General features: G+C 38.6%; 1 protein-coding gene and 1 long non-coding RNA gene across 2 annotated transcripts; both read left to right on the top strand.

Moving 5' to 3' along the window:
- The first annotated feature begins 9273 nt into the window (after window positions 1-9273).
- Window positions 9274-16433, top strand: LOC112571764 (zinc carboxypeptidase A 1-like). Its single transcript, XM_025251037.1, has 12 exons — window positions 9274-9334; window positions 9888-9973; window positions 10255-10333; window positions 11091-11224; window positions 11576-11678; window positions 12176-12295; window positions 12779-12880; window positions 13377-13496; window positions 13957-14044; window positions 14479-14678; window positions 15653-15740; window positions 16168-16433. The coding sequence occupies exons 2-12, from the start codon at window positions 9888-9890 to the stop codon at window positions 16380-16382; spliced, it is 1335 nt and encodes a 444-aa protein (XP_025106822.1). The 5' UTR covers window positions 9274-9334; the 3' UTR covers window positions 16383-16433.
- A 692-nt stretch (window positions 16434-17125) lies between these two features.
- On the top strand, window positions 17126-18281 carry LOC112572393. The gene is made up of 2 exons (XR_003100982.1): window positions 17126-17304; window positions 18007-18281. It is a non-coding gene; the product is annotated as an uncharacterized LOC112572393 (long non-coding RNA).
- The last annotated feature ends 111 nt before the right edge of the window (window positions 18282-18392 follow it).

The following is an 18392-nucleotide window of genomic DNA, read 5'->3' as shown; positions in this document are numbered from 1 at the left end:
TCGTACTTTCTTGAGGAGTTTGCTGATCTCATCTGCACAGGGAGTTTGCTTGGTTAGTTGACAGGTGGCGTTTAGAACTCCACTTCTCCTTCCCCTCGTCAAAAATTAAATAAATATTTGTTAGCTACTCTAAAGCAGAAATATTGGTTCCTTATACCTGTGTGTGTGTATATGTATGCACTGCTCTAATAATTTATAAATCTGAATTGATGTCTTATCTCGAAGATTGGTTTATTCTACAGGTAACAAAGAAACAGAGCACAGAACAATTAAAGATAAAGTTGCAGATGTTTTAGTTTATTCGTCTAAAGATATTCCTCAATGACAATAAAATAACCATCCATCTGTGTAACATTGGGTTCTAGGAACCTAGTTGAAGTAAAAACAGCGAATGTATGCGTCAGGTGACAACAGCATATGTGCATATCCACGAGAAAAAAAATTAACTTTGTACTTTTAAATACTTTTAAAAGAGTTAAATGATAAGCTGAATTCAATAGCTAAATAACTGGGTGACTCCAAAAGAAAATTTAATATCATAACAACTAATTCGATAAGCAAGTGTTTTCCTTAGATTTCTGAAGATACTTGAAAGATACGTCATTTATGAATTTGCGCTTTCTATTTCCTTTGCTTGCGTGTTCCTTATTAAAATTACTATCAACATGAGTTGGAGTACAGTAGGACTGTTTGTTCTAGTGTGCATATTTACATATATTGCATTTATATATATATATATACGTGTTGTCAGCCTGTGTGTCTAATATATATATAAGAGAGAGAGAATTCCTGAATGACCTTCAATAATTTCGTCTTCCTCGTCAGAGCTTGTCACTGTAACATTAGAGGCGTTTTCATCGCTGATGTTTTCTAGGTTGTAGAAGTCGATAACTCCCACTACCGGGGAAGGGCTCCTGCTTTTTCTCTCTTTTTTGGGGGGTTTATGTTCTATGACCTCTTCGATAGTTTCATCTTGCTGCTAAAAACCCAAAGAAAACTGTTGGTTCATACTGTTCATATCAAATGTAAACAACAAAATAGAGACTGACTAACCAATCCAAGTTATAAATTGTGCTTTTAAAACTAAAAGCATTGCACAACAGAAATAAAGATGGGTTTCTCTCTAGCTTTTGTCGTGACTACGTAGGTTGTGCTACAGGTGAAACCACATTCACACACACAAAATCAATCAATCAGTTGAGCGTATACCTTTAAGGTGCCCTCCGTCTTCACTTCCTCCATTTCCGTCGTAATGTTTCCCTCTCTGTCTTTCCGCCAGATGCTTACTTCCTTTCGCTGTATAACCTTCCTGCCAGACTCTGGGCTCTTAACTGAACCTGCACAACAGAGACCCATTCCTTGTAGTGACCATTTCTGTTACGCCTTTAAAATGGGGAGGACCGACTGTTACTTCTGACTTTTAACCTTTTCTCAACAGTCTGATGTTACTGGGGAGTTCATTTTGTCTGGTGCAAAGAAATAAGCGTTGTACTGGAAGCTTATTACAAAACAGAAGCTTCTGTCTTGAATGAATTAAATAAATAAACAAATCGAGGAACAGTATAGTTGGTTGTGTCACTTTCCATTCTCTAAGCTTATTTTAGAGAAATAGTAGGCATGAAGATGACATTATCATAATGTTCTGTCAAAGTCTTGTCAGCTGACTGTGATCAATGGAGCGAAACGTATGTTTCAGAACACTGCTTAACCAGTACGATAACTAGTCTCGCATTGCCACGGTTTTCAGAAGCACAAACGCCTGAAAAATTCTGCAAGCCAACTGACGTTTAAATTCTTCAATGCAGCTAGGCGGCAGAAGAAAGCTAGAGTCGAGAACGCTATCCTAGACTTGCGAACTTTAATTTTGCAATATGCGGGTAGCTCATGCCAACCCGGCAAGAACGTCATCGTTACGTCATCACAGGTAATCTCTTCAGATAGAGCACACCGCACTGTCAGCTGCTGATGTCACCAATCTGCGCAGTGACGTACAGTAGTATGTTAGTACCAACAAATGTCCACGAGAAACTGCGCAAAGTCAATTTTGGATTCGTTTATAAGTATCGCAGAAAACCTCATCTCTACGCCAAGCAAACCGTACTGAATATGCGTACAAATTAGAAGGCTCTATATTGCTAAGGTGATATGTTCATACTTAATAAAGAGCGTCTATGGGGAAGTGTAACGATAACTGTTCAACTGAGAAAAGCCCCCTTCCCCAGCAATTTGTTTAATAGAAATACAGTAAGTATTAAGGCATAAATTGAATGCCATGAAACAAAGTATACCAATGAAAGATCTCTCTTCTTTCTCCGGCGATGAGTTCGTGGTGCCAACATTGTTTGGGATGGGAAAGGTGAAAGGAAGTACTGGTGTCCACAGAGAGGTAGATGTCTGAGGCTGAGAGCCAGGTTGCTCCCAGGGTGGCTGATGATTCATGTACCAAGGCCCGGGTGGGTGACTGGGTGGCGGAGGGTACCAGAAGCTTCCCCAGTAAGGGGGGAATGTTCGCCCACTGATGAAAGGCTCATCAGTCTGGATGGACTGGTCAGGAGGGGCACCCCTTCTCTCTAGAGGCACGGAAGCCGGCGGAAACTTCTTCCGTGGCGTTTGAGTTCTCGATGGGGTGTCGCTTAATATGATCTGAGGTCGGAGAGAGTTGAGATGATATTCGTTGTGGTCCGCTCGCAAAGGCTTAACATCCTGGTTCTTCACTGACCATTGCGAAAACTGCTTTTCTGGTGGCGGGGGCGGCCGGCCTTTGGGAAACGCTTCCACAGGTTTGGACGGTTGCTGGTCTTGTCGTTTGATGACACCTAGCTCCAGAGAATGGCTCCTGCGTTTCGGTACCTCGACTGGGGTTTTATACAGCCTGTCCATTTTGGGGTGGTCCTTGTCCTTCTTTGAGGGACAAGCTTCTTCCATACCGGAGCTGATGTGATTGGCCAGTTTTTTCTCACTTTTCCCAGCATCCTTCTCTTCCTCTGGGCATTCTTCTGCGGAACTGGGCCCCGGATATTGGGAACAAGGAAGAGTGGTAAACACTCCGCTTTTTTCAGGACTCTTTTGTTGATCCTTTGTCTGGAAAAAGAAAAGAGGACATTGTAGATGCTAGAGGTTTCTAGCAATACAAAAGTTAAAGATCTAGTCGAGTGAGGATGCATATCACTCTCAAAAGACTCCTATCACATCACTCATTAATGACTTGAACATGAAATCACAAGAAGAAACACAAATCTCGAGGAAGTTAAAGACGATTCCCTTCATCTGTTCACACCTTCTTTTGGGCGCAAAACCGCGTTTCCCGTCACGGCTGGGCCATGGCTGTGCACAGCATTGCTGATGAAACAATTTCCACAGAAAATACCGAATCTCGACAGAGCAAGTGCCATAGAAGTGCATGTCCCGTTGCTGAATGCACAGGAAAGAATTCCTACTTTCCAAAATTATCAAAAATTGAGAAGACAGCGGGCCGTCATCGTTTTTATGTGTAGGGCTTTCATCGTGCCTGCGTAATAATATTTACGTTCGTGTTCACAGTCGTCCATGTGTTGTTGCGACCCTATGCTCCTCGAGGTGTAACAAAGGATAAACAAAAACACATTCTTTAGCAATGTTTGCAACTGGGAAAAACATGATGAGACACGAAAAAAGAAGCAGGTTCTTGCAGAAACACATCACAACAATAACCAAGCCTGCAGCAAGAAATGATAAAGAATACAGCAAAAGAAATTCCGCAGGTAGTAAAATAGGTCAGTTTTAATGGTTTCAGACAAGGCTTCAGAAGGTTAAATGGTAATGTATCAAATATTACAGCTACATTCAATAAGTAACTATCACGCTATGTACACTATTATTCATATGCAAGGAAGAAGAAAGAAAGAGTAACGTGTAAAAGTGTAAATGCTATGGCCATGTTTAAAAGAAGATCGAAAGGCAAGAGATGGATAAAGTAAAAGAAAACAAAGATCTTTAAAGTACATGGGAAAAAGATTTCAAAAGTGGTCTAGCCAATAAAAAATATTATATACATTAAATATGTTGCTCTTGGGCTATATAATACTTGATTGTTTTAAGTCTAGATAATCTTTTGTAATTGTCACAAAATGTAGTATGTTTAAGGAACTATTATTGATTTCATGCAGTACCTACATATTACGCAAAATGCTACTTTTCTTTTGAACTCAATGTGAAAGTAATATATAGAACGTAATCATATATAGGGCTCACTCGGTAACTGGAACAAAATTGCTACTAATCTAAATTTTACAGCAGCATTGCTAAAATCTTCTAAAAAAAACTGCACGAAGAACATAATACCTGTACCGCACATCCAAACAAGCATATATCTAAATCCTTACACCGCGTCTTTATTCATTTCTGATGTTCTCCGTGTCTTATCGGGATCCACTTACAATATCCTGTTTTCCGTACTTACATTTTGTTTTTCCTGGCCCTCACTCTGTTCTACATCAGTTGATTGTTCGTGTGCCGAAACAACATCCTGTATCCCGTTAACTTTCGTTTTCGCTCCGCTGAATACATCCGACGGTGAAGATAGTGCGGAGTTGTCTGTATTAGTCCCCCATTCTCTTAGGAACGTGTTATTGTGAGGATCTTCTTCTGGGTCATCATCGATCCTGTCATGCTTCACCACCCGTTTTTTCCTCTGAAAATAAAAAAGGAGAATATGACTGAAAAATACTTTTTTATGGGAAGGCGCCGTAGAGGCGATGACCTGTAATTGATTCACCATAATTAAGGGATAAAAAAGGGAAAATCAGGGACCAATCTCCATCCGTCCCCGTCTAACCCATTCCTTAAAGATCAAGTACCCCTTATTTGCGGGGTGGAATAAATTCCAGGATAAGACTCCTTCAAGCATCGAGCATTAAGGATACGTCTATAAATAGTCTATTTGAAACATGTAAGCTATTAATGTTGAGAGTATAAAGTCTCGATAACAAACGCGAACAAATGTTATTTTAATTTTTTTTTAAATTATAGACACCTCTTTTTACACTAATAATTATTTAACTAAAGGTTCAACTTGAGGTATATTTATCTATTATGACCAATATATATATATAAAAAATGAACATTTTCATATAAAAAAAAAACAGTTTTCCGGTTTTCTCAAGAGAGCAACAGTTTTGACTTATTCTATCAATATAGATGACAAGAGATAAACAATTAATAATCATCTGTATAAAACTGGTTTTGTACAAAGTAGCTGTTAATGAGGAAGCAGAGTGGTGTAGTGTACAAAATTAAAAGCCTGTAGAACATCAGATGAAAGGTCATAACGATCGGATGTTATCACCGACTGGACACAACCTGTAACACAACTTTCAAACCAAGCCGGTACAGATCAGGTCAAAAACAAACTTAAGGGAGTTTATTTACAATACTAGAAAATAATCTATTTCAACGAGCACTCCGTTCTTCGATCCTACTTTGTGTTGTTTTCTATCCGCTATCGTAAATAATAACTCTTTTTTCAGATCTGTATTTATTTTATTTTCCTAAATTTTCCAGTTTTTCGTCGTCAAAATGGCGCTTGGTACTGACTCATTCACACAATCCACGCGTTTTACCGTGGAGTACAATGCAAGCACTCTGTGTATTTTTACATTGTACAGTTTTCGGCAGTCTAGGATATAACAACTTACCCACTTCAAGAATTTCAGCATGCGTGTAGTTTAGCGGTGGAACGTGAGCGAAGTGTTATAGCGTCTTGGGAAAAGCTGCCCCATGACTTTGACTGCGGGACGAACAGACGTATAGCCTGGCGGTGCGCATGTCCCGCGCGTGCAAAGTGTCGTCAATACGAAATGATGTAAGCACCCTGCAAATGACGTCACATTGAGTGATGGCGTCTTGACGTCTGTAACTGAGTTTTATAAATAAAATATAAAAGATCTACAAACAGCAAAATTATATTGGTTTGGGAATTATGCTAACAAAGAATGGATAAATATGCAAACAAGACAGAATGAGTCTCAAATTTGAGATTTTTCAAGTTGTACATTTTTTTAAATGTACAGGTTTTGACTTTTCTTCTGATACTAAAGTTGTTATTCTAGTCCTAAAATCGACTGAGTTCTAAAGATTTGAAGTCCGATGGCACAAGGTTGACCCTATGTCGCCCATAATCAAGTAGCTTCCCTTTCTTTATTATAGAAGAACATAAATACGGAAAAACCACGCTCTGAGAATAAACCATGTTCTGTAAAATGGTCAGATCACGAATAATAGCACAACGGAGCCCTCTTACTATTGTTTTTATACATCGATTCAGCCCAATAAAAAATATGAACTGTGTATGAAATATACGCCAATTCTGTGTACCTGCATGCAGGACTAGCAGACTGAGGCTGCCCTTCGTTGTTTTGGCCGTGCGACCTGACTGTTACTGTGTGCGAATGAATGCAGCTTCCTGGACATAAATGTACGAGTCTGTTTGGTGGATATTAATATGTTGTGGGAACATGTTGTGGTGTTGGTATCGAGCTGCCCCGCATTGCCATCTGGGATAAATAAAGTGATATCATATTCCAATCACCCGACCTACTTTCCATTCATGCACTGTGACATCTACATAACAAGTAATTAAAGATGTCAGTGCAATATAAGATCAAAAACAGTTAACTCATGATAAAGCACTATTTCTAATTTTTGCCGATTGGAGGGAATCTGGACAGACGAAAAGATGTCGGTCACACAATATTAAAAATAAATCATGAGAACGATTAAAATTATCGAATAACAGTCTAGATATATTTAGAATTAATAGAGGATTTGACACATAATGTTACTAGTTGGTCGCATATCAATTCCAATTTTTTAGATCGAGTCAATTTCAGAATCAAGCGGATTCAAATTGCAGAATAGAGTGGTTAAAAATTCAATACAGGGAGAATTCGGGTAACGCAGGTTTGACTGTGGTAGTTCACGTTTATTACCCAGCTGATATTGATGGCGGATAATAGTACCAACATCACTTTAATCACCAACAATATAAGATCAACTATTCCTAAAACCCCAAGTGGAAAGAAATACCTTGATGCTGATTAAATGAATTTTTTTAAAATAAAACTTCGGTAGCAAATGCAAATAGCATTTAAGAAAAAAAAAAACAAAACAGCAAAAGCAAACTCGAGCAAACCAAAAATAATTGACCAATAAACAATGCTAAAAACAAACAAGAAAATCAAGATCTGAAGAATGTTATTTACTTGCCTAGCCCTAACCCTTTGCTATTTTTTATTTACCTCTTCTCAACCCCACCACATCTCGAACGAGAGCAAGAACATAACTGTTTATAAAATACTTCTGGATAAAACTTACTAACCTTTGAGGACTGCCAGGTGAGAAAATTCCCAGCGTTCAAGCTCACCTCTGGATTCAAGTGGCCATCGTCATTAACTACTCATTCATCGCGGGATATTTATCAGACGTAGCGGGACACTTGTAAAATCGAAAAAAAGAAAGCAGTCAGGAAATAATACGTAGTCCTTCTTCTCATAGAGACTTTTATTTCAACGCTGGGCACGATGTAACATTAAAACGAAAGCTTTGAGTACGCGTGACCGAAGCATCCATATTTCATTTATGTCTCTTTGCCGCTATTATATGCATAAAGTATCTGCTTCAGTTCATTATTGTTAGGAACCATTTGTTCTAAATCGCTTTTGCAGTCCATGTTTTTGAGATATTAAAGGTCTAGTGAGGTGTACAATTTTTATTCTAATGACTTGCTAAAGTGCACAATACTATTTCTCCAAATCTAGGGAAATACCTGTCTTCTGCTCCGAAGTACACGCGTACGAACATCATCAAACACAGGAAAAGGTGGAAATCGTGACATCATGCTTGTATATAGAGATGCTTAGTTGATACATGTTCACAGCTCTCCAGCTGGCTGAAGGCTTAACAACAACACCTCTGTTGTTATCGTCTGTACATGTGCTGTTCATATTTATATCCATAACAAAAAAGGAGCATTCACCAAATTTGAATTTTGCCTAATTATTAGAAAAAAATGTGAGCCCTCCAGGCCTTTTACTGCACTAATGAAAGACATCATTAAGAATCATGTAAGTTTGTGTGGATACATAGTGATGACACACTTTTTTCCGTTTGTACGTGTTTCTAAAACTTCGTAGTAGAGATCTCACAATCGTTCAATTAATAGCACTTAACACTTACTGCATCAGTAACAGGTTCAACCTTTTTTTCAGCAATTTAAGGTATGAAGAGTACTGGACCAAAGATGCAGACACATGAATTAAAAAGTTACAGACTGAAATGGCCTGCGCACTTAACACAGAGGAAACATCTTGCTCACGCGCATTGAAGTCACGTGACACTGGTTTGGTGGAGGCTGAAAATGAAAGACACGAGTATTGTTGAATCAAGAGTATTCTGTTGAATACGCGCCATCTGGTTTGGCATACAGGGAGGCAAGTGAGGGGATGAGAGGGTGTGGCTGTGCTTGAGGTAAAGAGGCATTGTTGAATTGTTCACCCACTTGTATAACGTTTTATCGCCATTTCGTAAAGGTTGTTTTTTTTTTTTCAGTTCCTGCCTTCGAAGTGGAGGAATTTTCCTATCTTTCCGTACAAACCAAGTTGTAACTGTGTGTGCGTACGTACTTTCGTGTCAATGTTTATGCCAAACACGGATTTCAATGCACCATAAATTCGCAAAACAAAAATTATAAAAACTCAGAAACATACACAAAGAACGTTATGTTCGTAAGAACTATATACCTATTTAATACTTGTATGATATTTATGAGACCTTTCTTGAAAACGCTTAAATACAAAAATTATTAAAACATTCTCAAATCCATCTCTTTACTCTTTATTTATTGTTTCTAACTCGTGCTATTATTACACACGTTGCTGTTTCCAGATCTTGACATCATGACACTTTTTTCCCAACTCGTAATTTGTTTGTTTGTGTTTTATGCCGTGCTAGCAACTATGGCTATATCACGGCAAAAAGTAGTTGTCATTTTAAAGGTTTTGCAATAAAAACTTCCTAATTCTTATAAACATAATATATTTTAAAAGGACAACATAATAAGTAACCAAAATGTAAAAAAGTTCCCAACTCGTAACTTCATATATATAGAAAACGAGAAGGTACAACTTTCTTTTATTTTCTAATGCAGTAAAATAATTTGGACGAAAAGAAACGAATGGCCTGACCATCTGGTTGTCCGCGTTTTGCACACGGCTCATGATCTAACTTTTGTATAAGAAGGTCGCTGCCTCTCTTGTTGGTCGGTACAGGCTTGGTGCTGACACCGGACAAAACAACACAGGTAAGTCAATCTATATCCCGACCAAAAGTTGGAACTCAAAAAAATTACTGTTGTCTTACAAGTATATCTCAAACGGCAGTCTTACGCAGATTTATGTTGCTCTGTTTCTTTTGGCGTGGAAACTGTCTCCATTTTCTTCGTTAGATTACTTGTTTTGTAAAATGAGAGATGAATTATAATTTAATTTCTTGTGTTCAGTGACACAGTAGCTGACACTGGTTTGCTATTTTCAATTCAAATGCGCTGGCCAAGATCACAGTTTCGCTACATCACAGTTCAAACCAGAAACATTTTACTGATACAAATAAATTATTAAATAACACTATATTTTTAAATACGACAAGAAAATTTATTTTAAAAAATATCGACAACAAAATATTACAATATAACAAAAATTCCTTGAAATATTGCTGCTATTGAAAGTCTCACTTTCGTATTGCAGAAAGTCTGGGTAAAGGGGAGAGAAAATTACATAATTTTGCGACAGTATCATTGCTATTATGACAGCGACTTATGTTTATACATACTTTTTCTCCATTTGTATGTCTGCCAGATGGAGCGCTTCATATTTTGCATGTGTCTGCTGGCACTGGGTGCCATGGCGGCACCAGCTTCGCAGTCGGCAGCAGGCTATCGAGGGTAGGTAACTCTGATAATTTTTTTAAACCACCGTTGCTGAGTAGCGTACCCTGAGAAGTTATGAATTTTGACTATAGCAAGTTTTCAAAGCAATATGAGAAGGTATGAGTTACAAAATGTGAAAGGCTAGATGTAATATCGATCTTGAGAAGGACTAATTTTAAAAAATATAGTCTGCGTAGTTCACTTTAATTGAGTAGATTAGTTATCTTATGTTTATAATTGGTTAGCTTCTTTCTGCCTTTTATTGTAGTGTTGTGTCCTGTCTTATGCTTGCACAGGTATAAACTCCTGTCAGTTAAGGCTGAAACTCCTGATCAGGTTCAGCTGTTGAACCACTATGCCGAAGTAGATGAAACAGTAAGGTGTTATTTCTCGTTCATCATCATCGTCGTCGTCGTCATCGTCATTGTCGTTGTCGTTGTTACCGCTATCATCGACAACAGTAGCAGCATTTAAAACATTATCAAGAATTCAAAACTGGATGATACTGAAAATATAATTTTAATACAAATTTCATAATAAAAACTTCATGCAAAAAGTACTGCAGTTTGTACAAATCGAAACAAAAACTGGAGACACTTTTCTGGAAAATTATGTTAACACACACAATATTGGATTTGCAATTTTATTGCTATGAAAAGTTATTCTAAAACACTCACAATGCTAACTTGTAAATATGAAAATAACAGAATTAAATATCCCGTGTACTAAATTTACTGATTATTTTGACATTGATCCTGACTACTGTTTGAAGAAAAGCATTCAAAATAAAACAAACATAAAATAGCATACAATGTTACATAAAACATTCTGTACCATTCACAAGTCTAACTTGTAAATGGAAACATAACACAGAGCTAAATGTCTTGTGAAACTAAGAGATTTTTAGTATAGTTTTTTTTATTCAGTGGTCCTTTTTTCCCTTTTATACTGGCATTTTAAACTGTCAAAAATGTATTGACTTCTAAGCCGAGTATTCCTCAAACTAAAAGTGTAAAGATTGAGTGTAATAAGGAATTAAATCAGAAAACTACTTGAGTAATTTCAGTCAAATAGGCGATAATAACTGTAGTTACATTAGCATAACGACAATTTTTTGTGATTTTGCTGACAGCTGGACTTCTGGACACACCCTAGGCTGGGCAGTTACGCTGACGTCATGGTGCCCCCGAGCAGCTTCGCGCCGTTGGTCCGCAGCTGGACACAGGCTGGCTTGAACGTCACAGTCAAGCAGAACGACGTGCAGGCGTAAGTGGCGACCTCTCCTCGCCATTTATCTTTTATCGTCTATCTTCTATCATTTACAAAACTTAATGAATCGATACCTTAAGTGCACTCGGGTACTTCTTGCAAAGATGACAAATAGGAACAGACCTTCCACCGCATTTGACAAAAAGTTTGCATGGCGGTTATATTAAAATTTCGCTAAACATGGTCCAAACGTTTGTACATAATTTTTCGATGATTTTAGTGATGTGTTTAGTCAAAAGTTGAGATTTATAAGATGCGGTGGTCAATAACAGACATTATTATCAAACGAAAGTATCTTTTACTGATACAATGTAAAGTCCACCTTGCTTTGCTGTCTCTCTGCTCTAGCATGATCGAGGAGGTTGAGGTCCAGAACCAGGCGTACAAGCTGTTGATGACTGCGACTCCATACACCAGTTTGAACCACAATCAGTACTACACATACAACCAGGTATTGGTCTGGTTTACCTGGGTTTGCTTAAATGACTGTCACAAACCTGCTGCGCTATATTTTTTTATGTTTTTATTTAAATGTTTTAAATGTTTTTAAAAGTTTTTATTTATTTTTAAAATTTAAATTGTTGCTGTTTATGATTTATTTATCGTCCTCGTCTGAAAGGCCCTGTAGAGTGCAGGTGAGAATAACAAAAAGTAGTTAGAAATTGCTGGAAAATCGCTGAAGAATAGTGGCTTTCCAGGTAGCGAGATCAATTCGAGGCTCACTCGGACTTTGCTGACAATGTAATCAGAGAATTAAAGGTCGGTAGAAATATAGGATAAACTATACGTTTCCCCTGCCTTGTCATTGACACGGTGAACTACTCATAGTTCAGTGTTCTCGAAGTCTCTAGCCTGAGGGACCATTTTTTTCATCCAATGCCTGAGCAAGTTGTTCTTTGTTTGTTCATCTGGCTTCAATAATCAGACGGATTTTAAAATGTTTCCCAGGTTGTAGCCCACTTGCAGACGTTGGCCAACAACTTTCCGAGTTTGACGAAGTTCGACTCAAGCGGCAAGAACCCAGATCGTCCGAGGACAGAAGGCGGGAAGATTATCCACTTTATTGAGGTTAACCTCTCTTCTTACACCTTATCTTCATCATTCTTTTATTCCCTCTTCATCGACTGCTGATATTTCTACTACTCTTGCTGCTACTTTTACCCTTACACCTATGTCAGCAATAGCAGCCACCACGACTTCCACCTCTGACAATACTGCTGTAACCTTATGTCTTTCAGCGTTCTTTTTTTATTTTTATTTTTTGGCGTTCACTCTTTTCTCTAATCACTCCTTCCGTACAAGCTGTGCTGGACCTGTGGATCCTTTGCAGATGACTGCCAGTTGTATCTCGAAAGCTAGCCTCCAAGTGTGATAAAATATAGGCGAACAAGAACAACTCCTTCCATGCGCCCACTTATGCCTTGTTGTATCATTTAAGACATTCAGACGTTAATTTGATTGAAGAGTCAACAAAACGATAAAAGACAAATTAAGAAGGAACAATACCTCCACGTTCTTCACTTTTGTCACCACATCCGCTTATCCACACAGGCGGGCGCACAAATGGGCCAGAAGCCTGTTATTATGCTCGAGGTCAACATCCATGCCAGGGAGCACATCACTGCTGCTGCTATGCTGTACACTTTGGACTGGGTGAGCAGTGTTTGATAGTCATCCAAGTGTGTGTGTATGTGAGTGAGTGAGTGAGTGAGCGCGCGTGTTTGTGTGCGTGCGTGCGCGCATATCACGTGTATTCTTAGAACACTTTCGGATGAGATAGAGCTTTGTAAATACGAGTATATAAACATCAATAACCTATGAAACTTAAATTGATAGATTAAGTCTTCAAAATTTCTTAAAATGAATGAATTGATTTAAGTGTGTGTGTGTGTGTGTGTGTGCGCGCGCGCGCGCCCACGTGTGTGTATATATATATATATATGTGTGTGTAATTATATATATATATTGTCAGAGAGCGATAATGAAATCCCCCCCCCCCCTACAACACACCTATACGCACACTTCGAATCGGCTGTAACAATTTTACACACACACAGAGCAACAATTTCAGACCCTTACAGAAGAAACACATGTACATGTACCTATCCTGTCCTCGTCCTGTCTCTATTTGCATTCTTTTCGGTTTCAGCTTCTGACAAACTACGCTACCCAGGCTAACGCCAAGGCCATACTAGACAACTATCACCTGGTAGTGGTTCCAGTGGCCAATCCTGATGGCTATGACTACTCCCACCAAAGCTCTTCAACCGTGAGTCCTAATTCTCTGTATCCCGTACTTCTGATGGTGTATCAAGCAAGTGGCCATTAGACGACAGGATAAGTAGCACCAGAGAGCTTAGATAAAGAGACTTGTTTTCTTTAATCAATTCTTTGTTATGAATACTCACATGGGTTGTTTATTCGCTGGGCCCCTGTGCTCATAAAATTGTATGTATATCGCATGCACGTGATAATGTTCGTGTTAGTAAAGTCATTTCACTCGGCGGTTTTTAATTAAATTTAAACCGTATTAATACTTTCTTTTTCGTGTGTGCGTGGGTGCGTTTGCACGTGTACGTGTATGTATGTGGTCATATGTACATGCGTGTATGCGTTTATATGTACGATTGTACATTATGTGTACGTGTGTGTATGCGTGCATGCTTTCATGTATACATGGGTGTTTGCACGCGTGTGTACATGTGCTCTGTGTATTTACCCTTTCACAGAGACTGTGGCGAAAAAATAGAAGATACCTCTCTTTGCTCTGTACTGGAGTTGATCTCAACAGGAATTTCGCAGAGCCAAACTTTGCAAGTAAGTTGCTTGCGTTTCCTAAATTTTTTCGGTCGAACTTTGTAGATTGTAGATAAGGCTTCATCTTTTTCATATACATGTAGTTAAAATAATTTAACGTGCCGGGACAGATAAGGTAATTTTGGAACATGGTAATAACAATATTCTAATGGTGTCGAAAAATAACTTGAGAAAGCTTTATTTTTTTAGTAAGAGAATATCTGAGTTGTCTAAATCGTTCATCATTAATAGCTATTTTTGTTTTATCATAAAATTTCATGAGTCTGTAATTAGATAATAACAATGCTAACAATAAGCCAATAAGTGTCTAGTTTACTCTTCAAAGATTACTAAAAACTGGACTTCTTTTTATTGAAACTAAATTTATCTGGAAACATTTTTTTTAAATGATAACAAAGAATCGGCAATTAAGTATCCTTTTACATTCTATACAGCGTCCAGCTCGTGCTCCTCGGATACCTACCCTGGCCCCTACGCTTCATCGGAAGCAGAGACCCAAGCTATTGAAAAAATATTCGAAGCCTTCAAAGCCAGAATGGCCATCTACCTGCCAGTCCACTGCTACTCCCAGGTCCTTCTCACACCCTACTCTAGCTCCAGCACCGGCTCCATGCCCTGTAACGGAGCGCAACACGTAAGATGAGGCCACCCTGAAATATTCCTTTTTTTCTTCTTTTTACTGCTGATAGATTGCAACATGCCACAACATTCACACCCTTTCAATCTTTCACATCTGCACTAAAAACTCTTCCTTCAGCATTACTCCTAATACACTCCACAGTCTCGTTGTTTGAAGCGTTAAGAGCGAGTGTGAGTATGCGCTATACAAATCTCTTATTTAGTATTATTAGATAGTGCCAATGGCTGTCATTATAACACAATCACTAAAATTACTATAGTAATTACTTAGCTGAACAATATTAATCATTGCAAAAATTGTTTGGTAAAAAGTATAGAAAAAAGTTTTATAATACACGTTTATTTGAAATGTTCTAAAAAGGTAAAATATTTCTTTTCCTTAGGTCTCGACATTTTCTTTAGTGCATGTGACTTAAAATATAAAAAGTATGAGGGGCCCCGAAGTTTCAAATCGCGAGACCTGAGGAAAAAATTATGTTACCCATTTTAGTACATTTCTTATGAAAGTGCGTTATTTTTTTTTTTTACTTATTTTATTTTAAACCTTTAAGTCTTTTTGTATTTTGTCATCGATTTTTTCGTTTTACTTTGTAACTTTTTTGCCTACTTATAGTTTTCTAGTTTTATAGCAACAGTTACCCATCTCCCCTCATTTGGCATGTAAGTTCTCATACAATGTTTTAAAGAATGTGTAAAAATTATTTTTCTACTTGTGGACTACTCAAAATGACTTCATATTGTATCGTTCCCAAAAATGAGTAATTGGTAAACATTTCAGAGTCTAGGACGATGGGAAGTGGCGAAAATCGATTACAAATTTCCACTGGACAAATATACCTAAGGAGTTAATTAAAATCATGTAAAATATAAGTCGCTATCAATGCTTTTGAGGCTTTGTTTTCGTTACCTTTAACTGAGTTCAGAATAAGTACAGGTGCTCTTAATGTATTATCTGACATCCTCAACCAGACGACTGGTGGGAGGCTGATGGCTGATGCTATAAAAGCCGTGGATGGAAGGACATTCGGTGTCGGATCAGCTTATTCGCAGATTGGTTGTGAGTATTGCTCATATAATCGCATAGATTTTTTTTCTTTCCCAAGATGCTGAAATACTGTTAGTTAATACATGAACTTAACCTTCTCTCTAAGCTTTCTCTAACCTGTAAGATACATTTGAAACATACAAAGAGTTCACTGTCAAGGATATTTTCATCAATCATTATCAGAAAAAAGAACATGGTCGTCCTGTGCAGGACCTGCTGACTATCGCCTACAGTAGACAAGAGTGGCGGCCCTGTCAGCTGCAGCGTCTACCCATGTGATTTCCCCATCCCCCGAACTCCCAACGACGTGCCGGTCAAGGGACGACTAACTGACTGAGACTACGTAATATCACACTGTATGACACTCGTATCGCTGCTACACATTAAATGTGACATAACTAGTGAGCGTACGAGTGCTTTCACCTCACTGTTGTCGCAGATTCTGCTAAAGGAACATCCGGGGACTGGGCACTGTACGCAAAACCTGGAGTCGTCTCCATTGCCTATGAACTCCGTCCATCGTCCAACACCAGCAATGGCTTCGTGTTGTCGGCCAGTGAGATCGTCACAGCTGGCAAGGAGCTGCTCAACAGCCTGGTCGCCATTGCCAACTACGTCAGGGGCCTCACAACCAACCCCTGCGCCTCAGGCTGAAAGCCGCTGTTGATTGCTGTCAAATAAACGGAACACAGCTGTAGACATCAATGTGTTTTTCTCTACTTCTTCACATTTGTGTGTGCGCGTGCGTGTGTGGAGGTACAGACAGGAACGTGATAGTAGTCTGCCTACAATCTACACCAATTCTTCTCCTCGTTGCCCTGACGTAAAAGCTCAACACCTACCTTAGCTATTCCCTTACTCCTTTCGACAGTCTTCATCCACACATCCACAGTGACCTCTCCATCCCTCCCAGACTCCGCTTGCTATTAAAGCGGAAAGTATTGCAAATATAATGCTTTCATATTTCGGCTCTGACTCTGCTAGTCCGGCAATACTGCCATTTAAATTAAAAAACCAACAAATTCTGGGTTTTCTAGTTCTTATGTGGAACATTCAAAACATTGTAATAACTAGCTTTTCAATATTCTGAAACAGTTCACGAAATCGACACAGAACACCCGCACAGAACCAATAAAGTATTTAGTCAAAGAATAATTAATTACGATGTCCGATAGCTGCCACGAACTAAACCAGCAGCCATCTTAACTGTTGTCTCGAATGTTAACTTTGGAAGGCCAAAGGCATGTGTTGATAATAAATCTTTCCTGATAAGATATGGAAAGTATTTCTTTTCTTCTGGAGCATGAAAACTCAGTCAGGTTGTTTTGTTCCCATGAATTCTCTCGCAAACCTATGAGTTGAAAGGAAGTATAAGGTTTCTAGCATTGTAACCTCACATGGTGTTTGATATGACAAGGCTATCCACAAAGTGTTTAACCACACTTGTGTCATATAAACCTCCGCATCTAGTGCACCATTTTTCTTTTCATTACAGCAGACTTACCGCTTTTGTTCTAACATTAGGATGAAGTCAACATTGATTGCCGTTGTGTTTGTTAGTAGCCTTATAATCCAAGTAAGTAACACGAGAATGTCTTTTTAATTTCTCTTTTTAGATGTGTACACACACAAAGAGGCATTTTTTTTATTAAATACTTTTAATCTATCAGATATAAAAAGATGAAGAACAGTAGGCGAAAGAAATTATGTCTCTGCAGGCTTCTTATCCCAAAGGCTTTCAGCTTAATCATTACAGTGTATACAAGATTTGCTACCCGCGGCTTCTCATGAGACTCACAGAGCAAATTTTGACAAAAAGATTTTGAGAGAAGTGGCATCGATGTCGTTTCATAGGTCTCTCTCTCTCTCACACACATAGAGAGAGAAAAAAATCTGAACCACAGAAGAAACGTTGAACCAGCGCGTAAGATTTACAGAGTAGATAATTATGTTTGTCTAATATCTATCGATATCTGACATACCCGAGGAGAGATGGAGAAAAAAAAAGGCAAATGATATGGTCTTTAACTTACTTGAAGCTGTGTTATAAAAGCAGCATCAAACGTGGAAGAACAACATCGGAAGTTGTGCTGTCCATGACGATAAACGTTTTGATGAGAATGATGATTCTGTGGTGGTTGTGTTAATGTTAATGTTAATGTTAATGTTAATGTTAATGTTAATGTTAATGTTTATGTTAATGTTAATGTGATACAGCGATGATGATGGCTCTAGTGTATTCCTCTGTCCAACTGTTTTTTGAAATGTGTCACTGCAGTGCTTCGTGGCGGGCACTTACATCGGACCTGTCGACACTTGCAACCCAGTGTGTGACGAATCGCACTGCTGCTTCCGTGTGGCGTTGCCATGGAAACGTTTCACCGAGGCTGTAAGCCGAGAGCTGTACGCCGACATCTGCCTACAACGCCCTGGAAAGGGAGACAGCTGCATGCAAACACACGTTGGCAGTTCTTGCGATTGTCTCCCTGGACTCTCGTGCTCGGCTGAGTCAGACGGCCTGCTGTCGACTTGCCAGTAAAATGTCAAAACTACGAGAGTCCTATTTTTTGTCGAATGGCTGGGATGAGTTAAAGATAGCATTTCCCCGAATCCCCAAAACTGGTTTCCAAACATCACTACGCAGAGAGCGTGTTTAAAATCCTT

This window comes from Pomacea canaliculata, linkage group LG9, assembly GCF_003073045.1.
Source record: "Pomacea canaliculata isolate SZHN2017 linkage group LG9, ASM307304v1, whole genome shotgun sequence".
NCBI lineage: Eukaryota > Metazoa > Mollusca > Gastropoda > Architaenioglossa > Ampullariidae > Pomacea > Pomacea canaliculata.
The sequence above is the reverse complement of the archived record's forward strand: the minus strand, read 5'-3'. Positions and strand labels throughout refer to the sequence as shown.

Coding starts and splice junctions, on each gene's coding strand:
- LOC112571764 (XM_025251037.1), top strand. CDS start 9,888: ATGGAGCGCTTCATATTTTGCATGTGTCTGCTGGCACTGGGTGCCATG. Junction 13,497..13,956: donor CCCACCAAAGCTCTTCAACC/GTGAGTCCTAAT, acceptor ACCCTTTCACAG/AGACTGTGGCGAAAAAATAG. Junction 15,741..16,167: donor AGCTTATTCGCAGATTGGTT/GTGAGTATTGCT, acceptor CTGTTGTCGCAG/ATTCTGCTAAAGGAACATCC.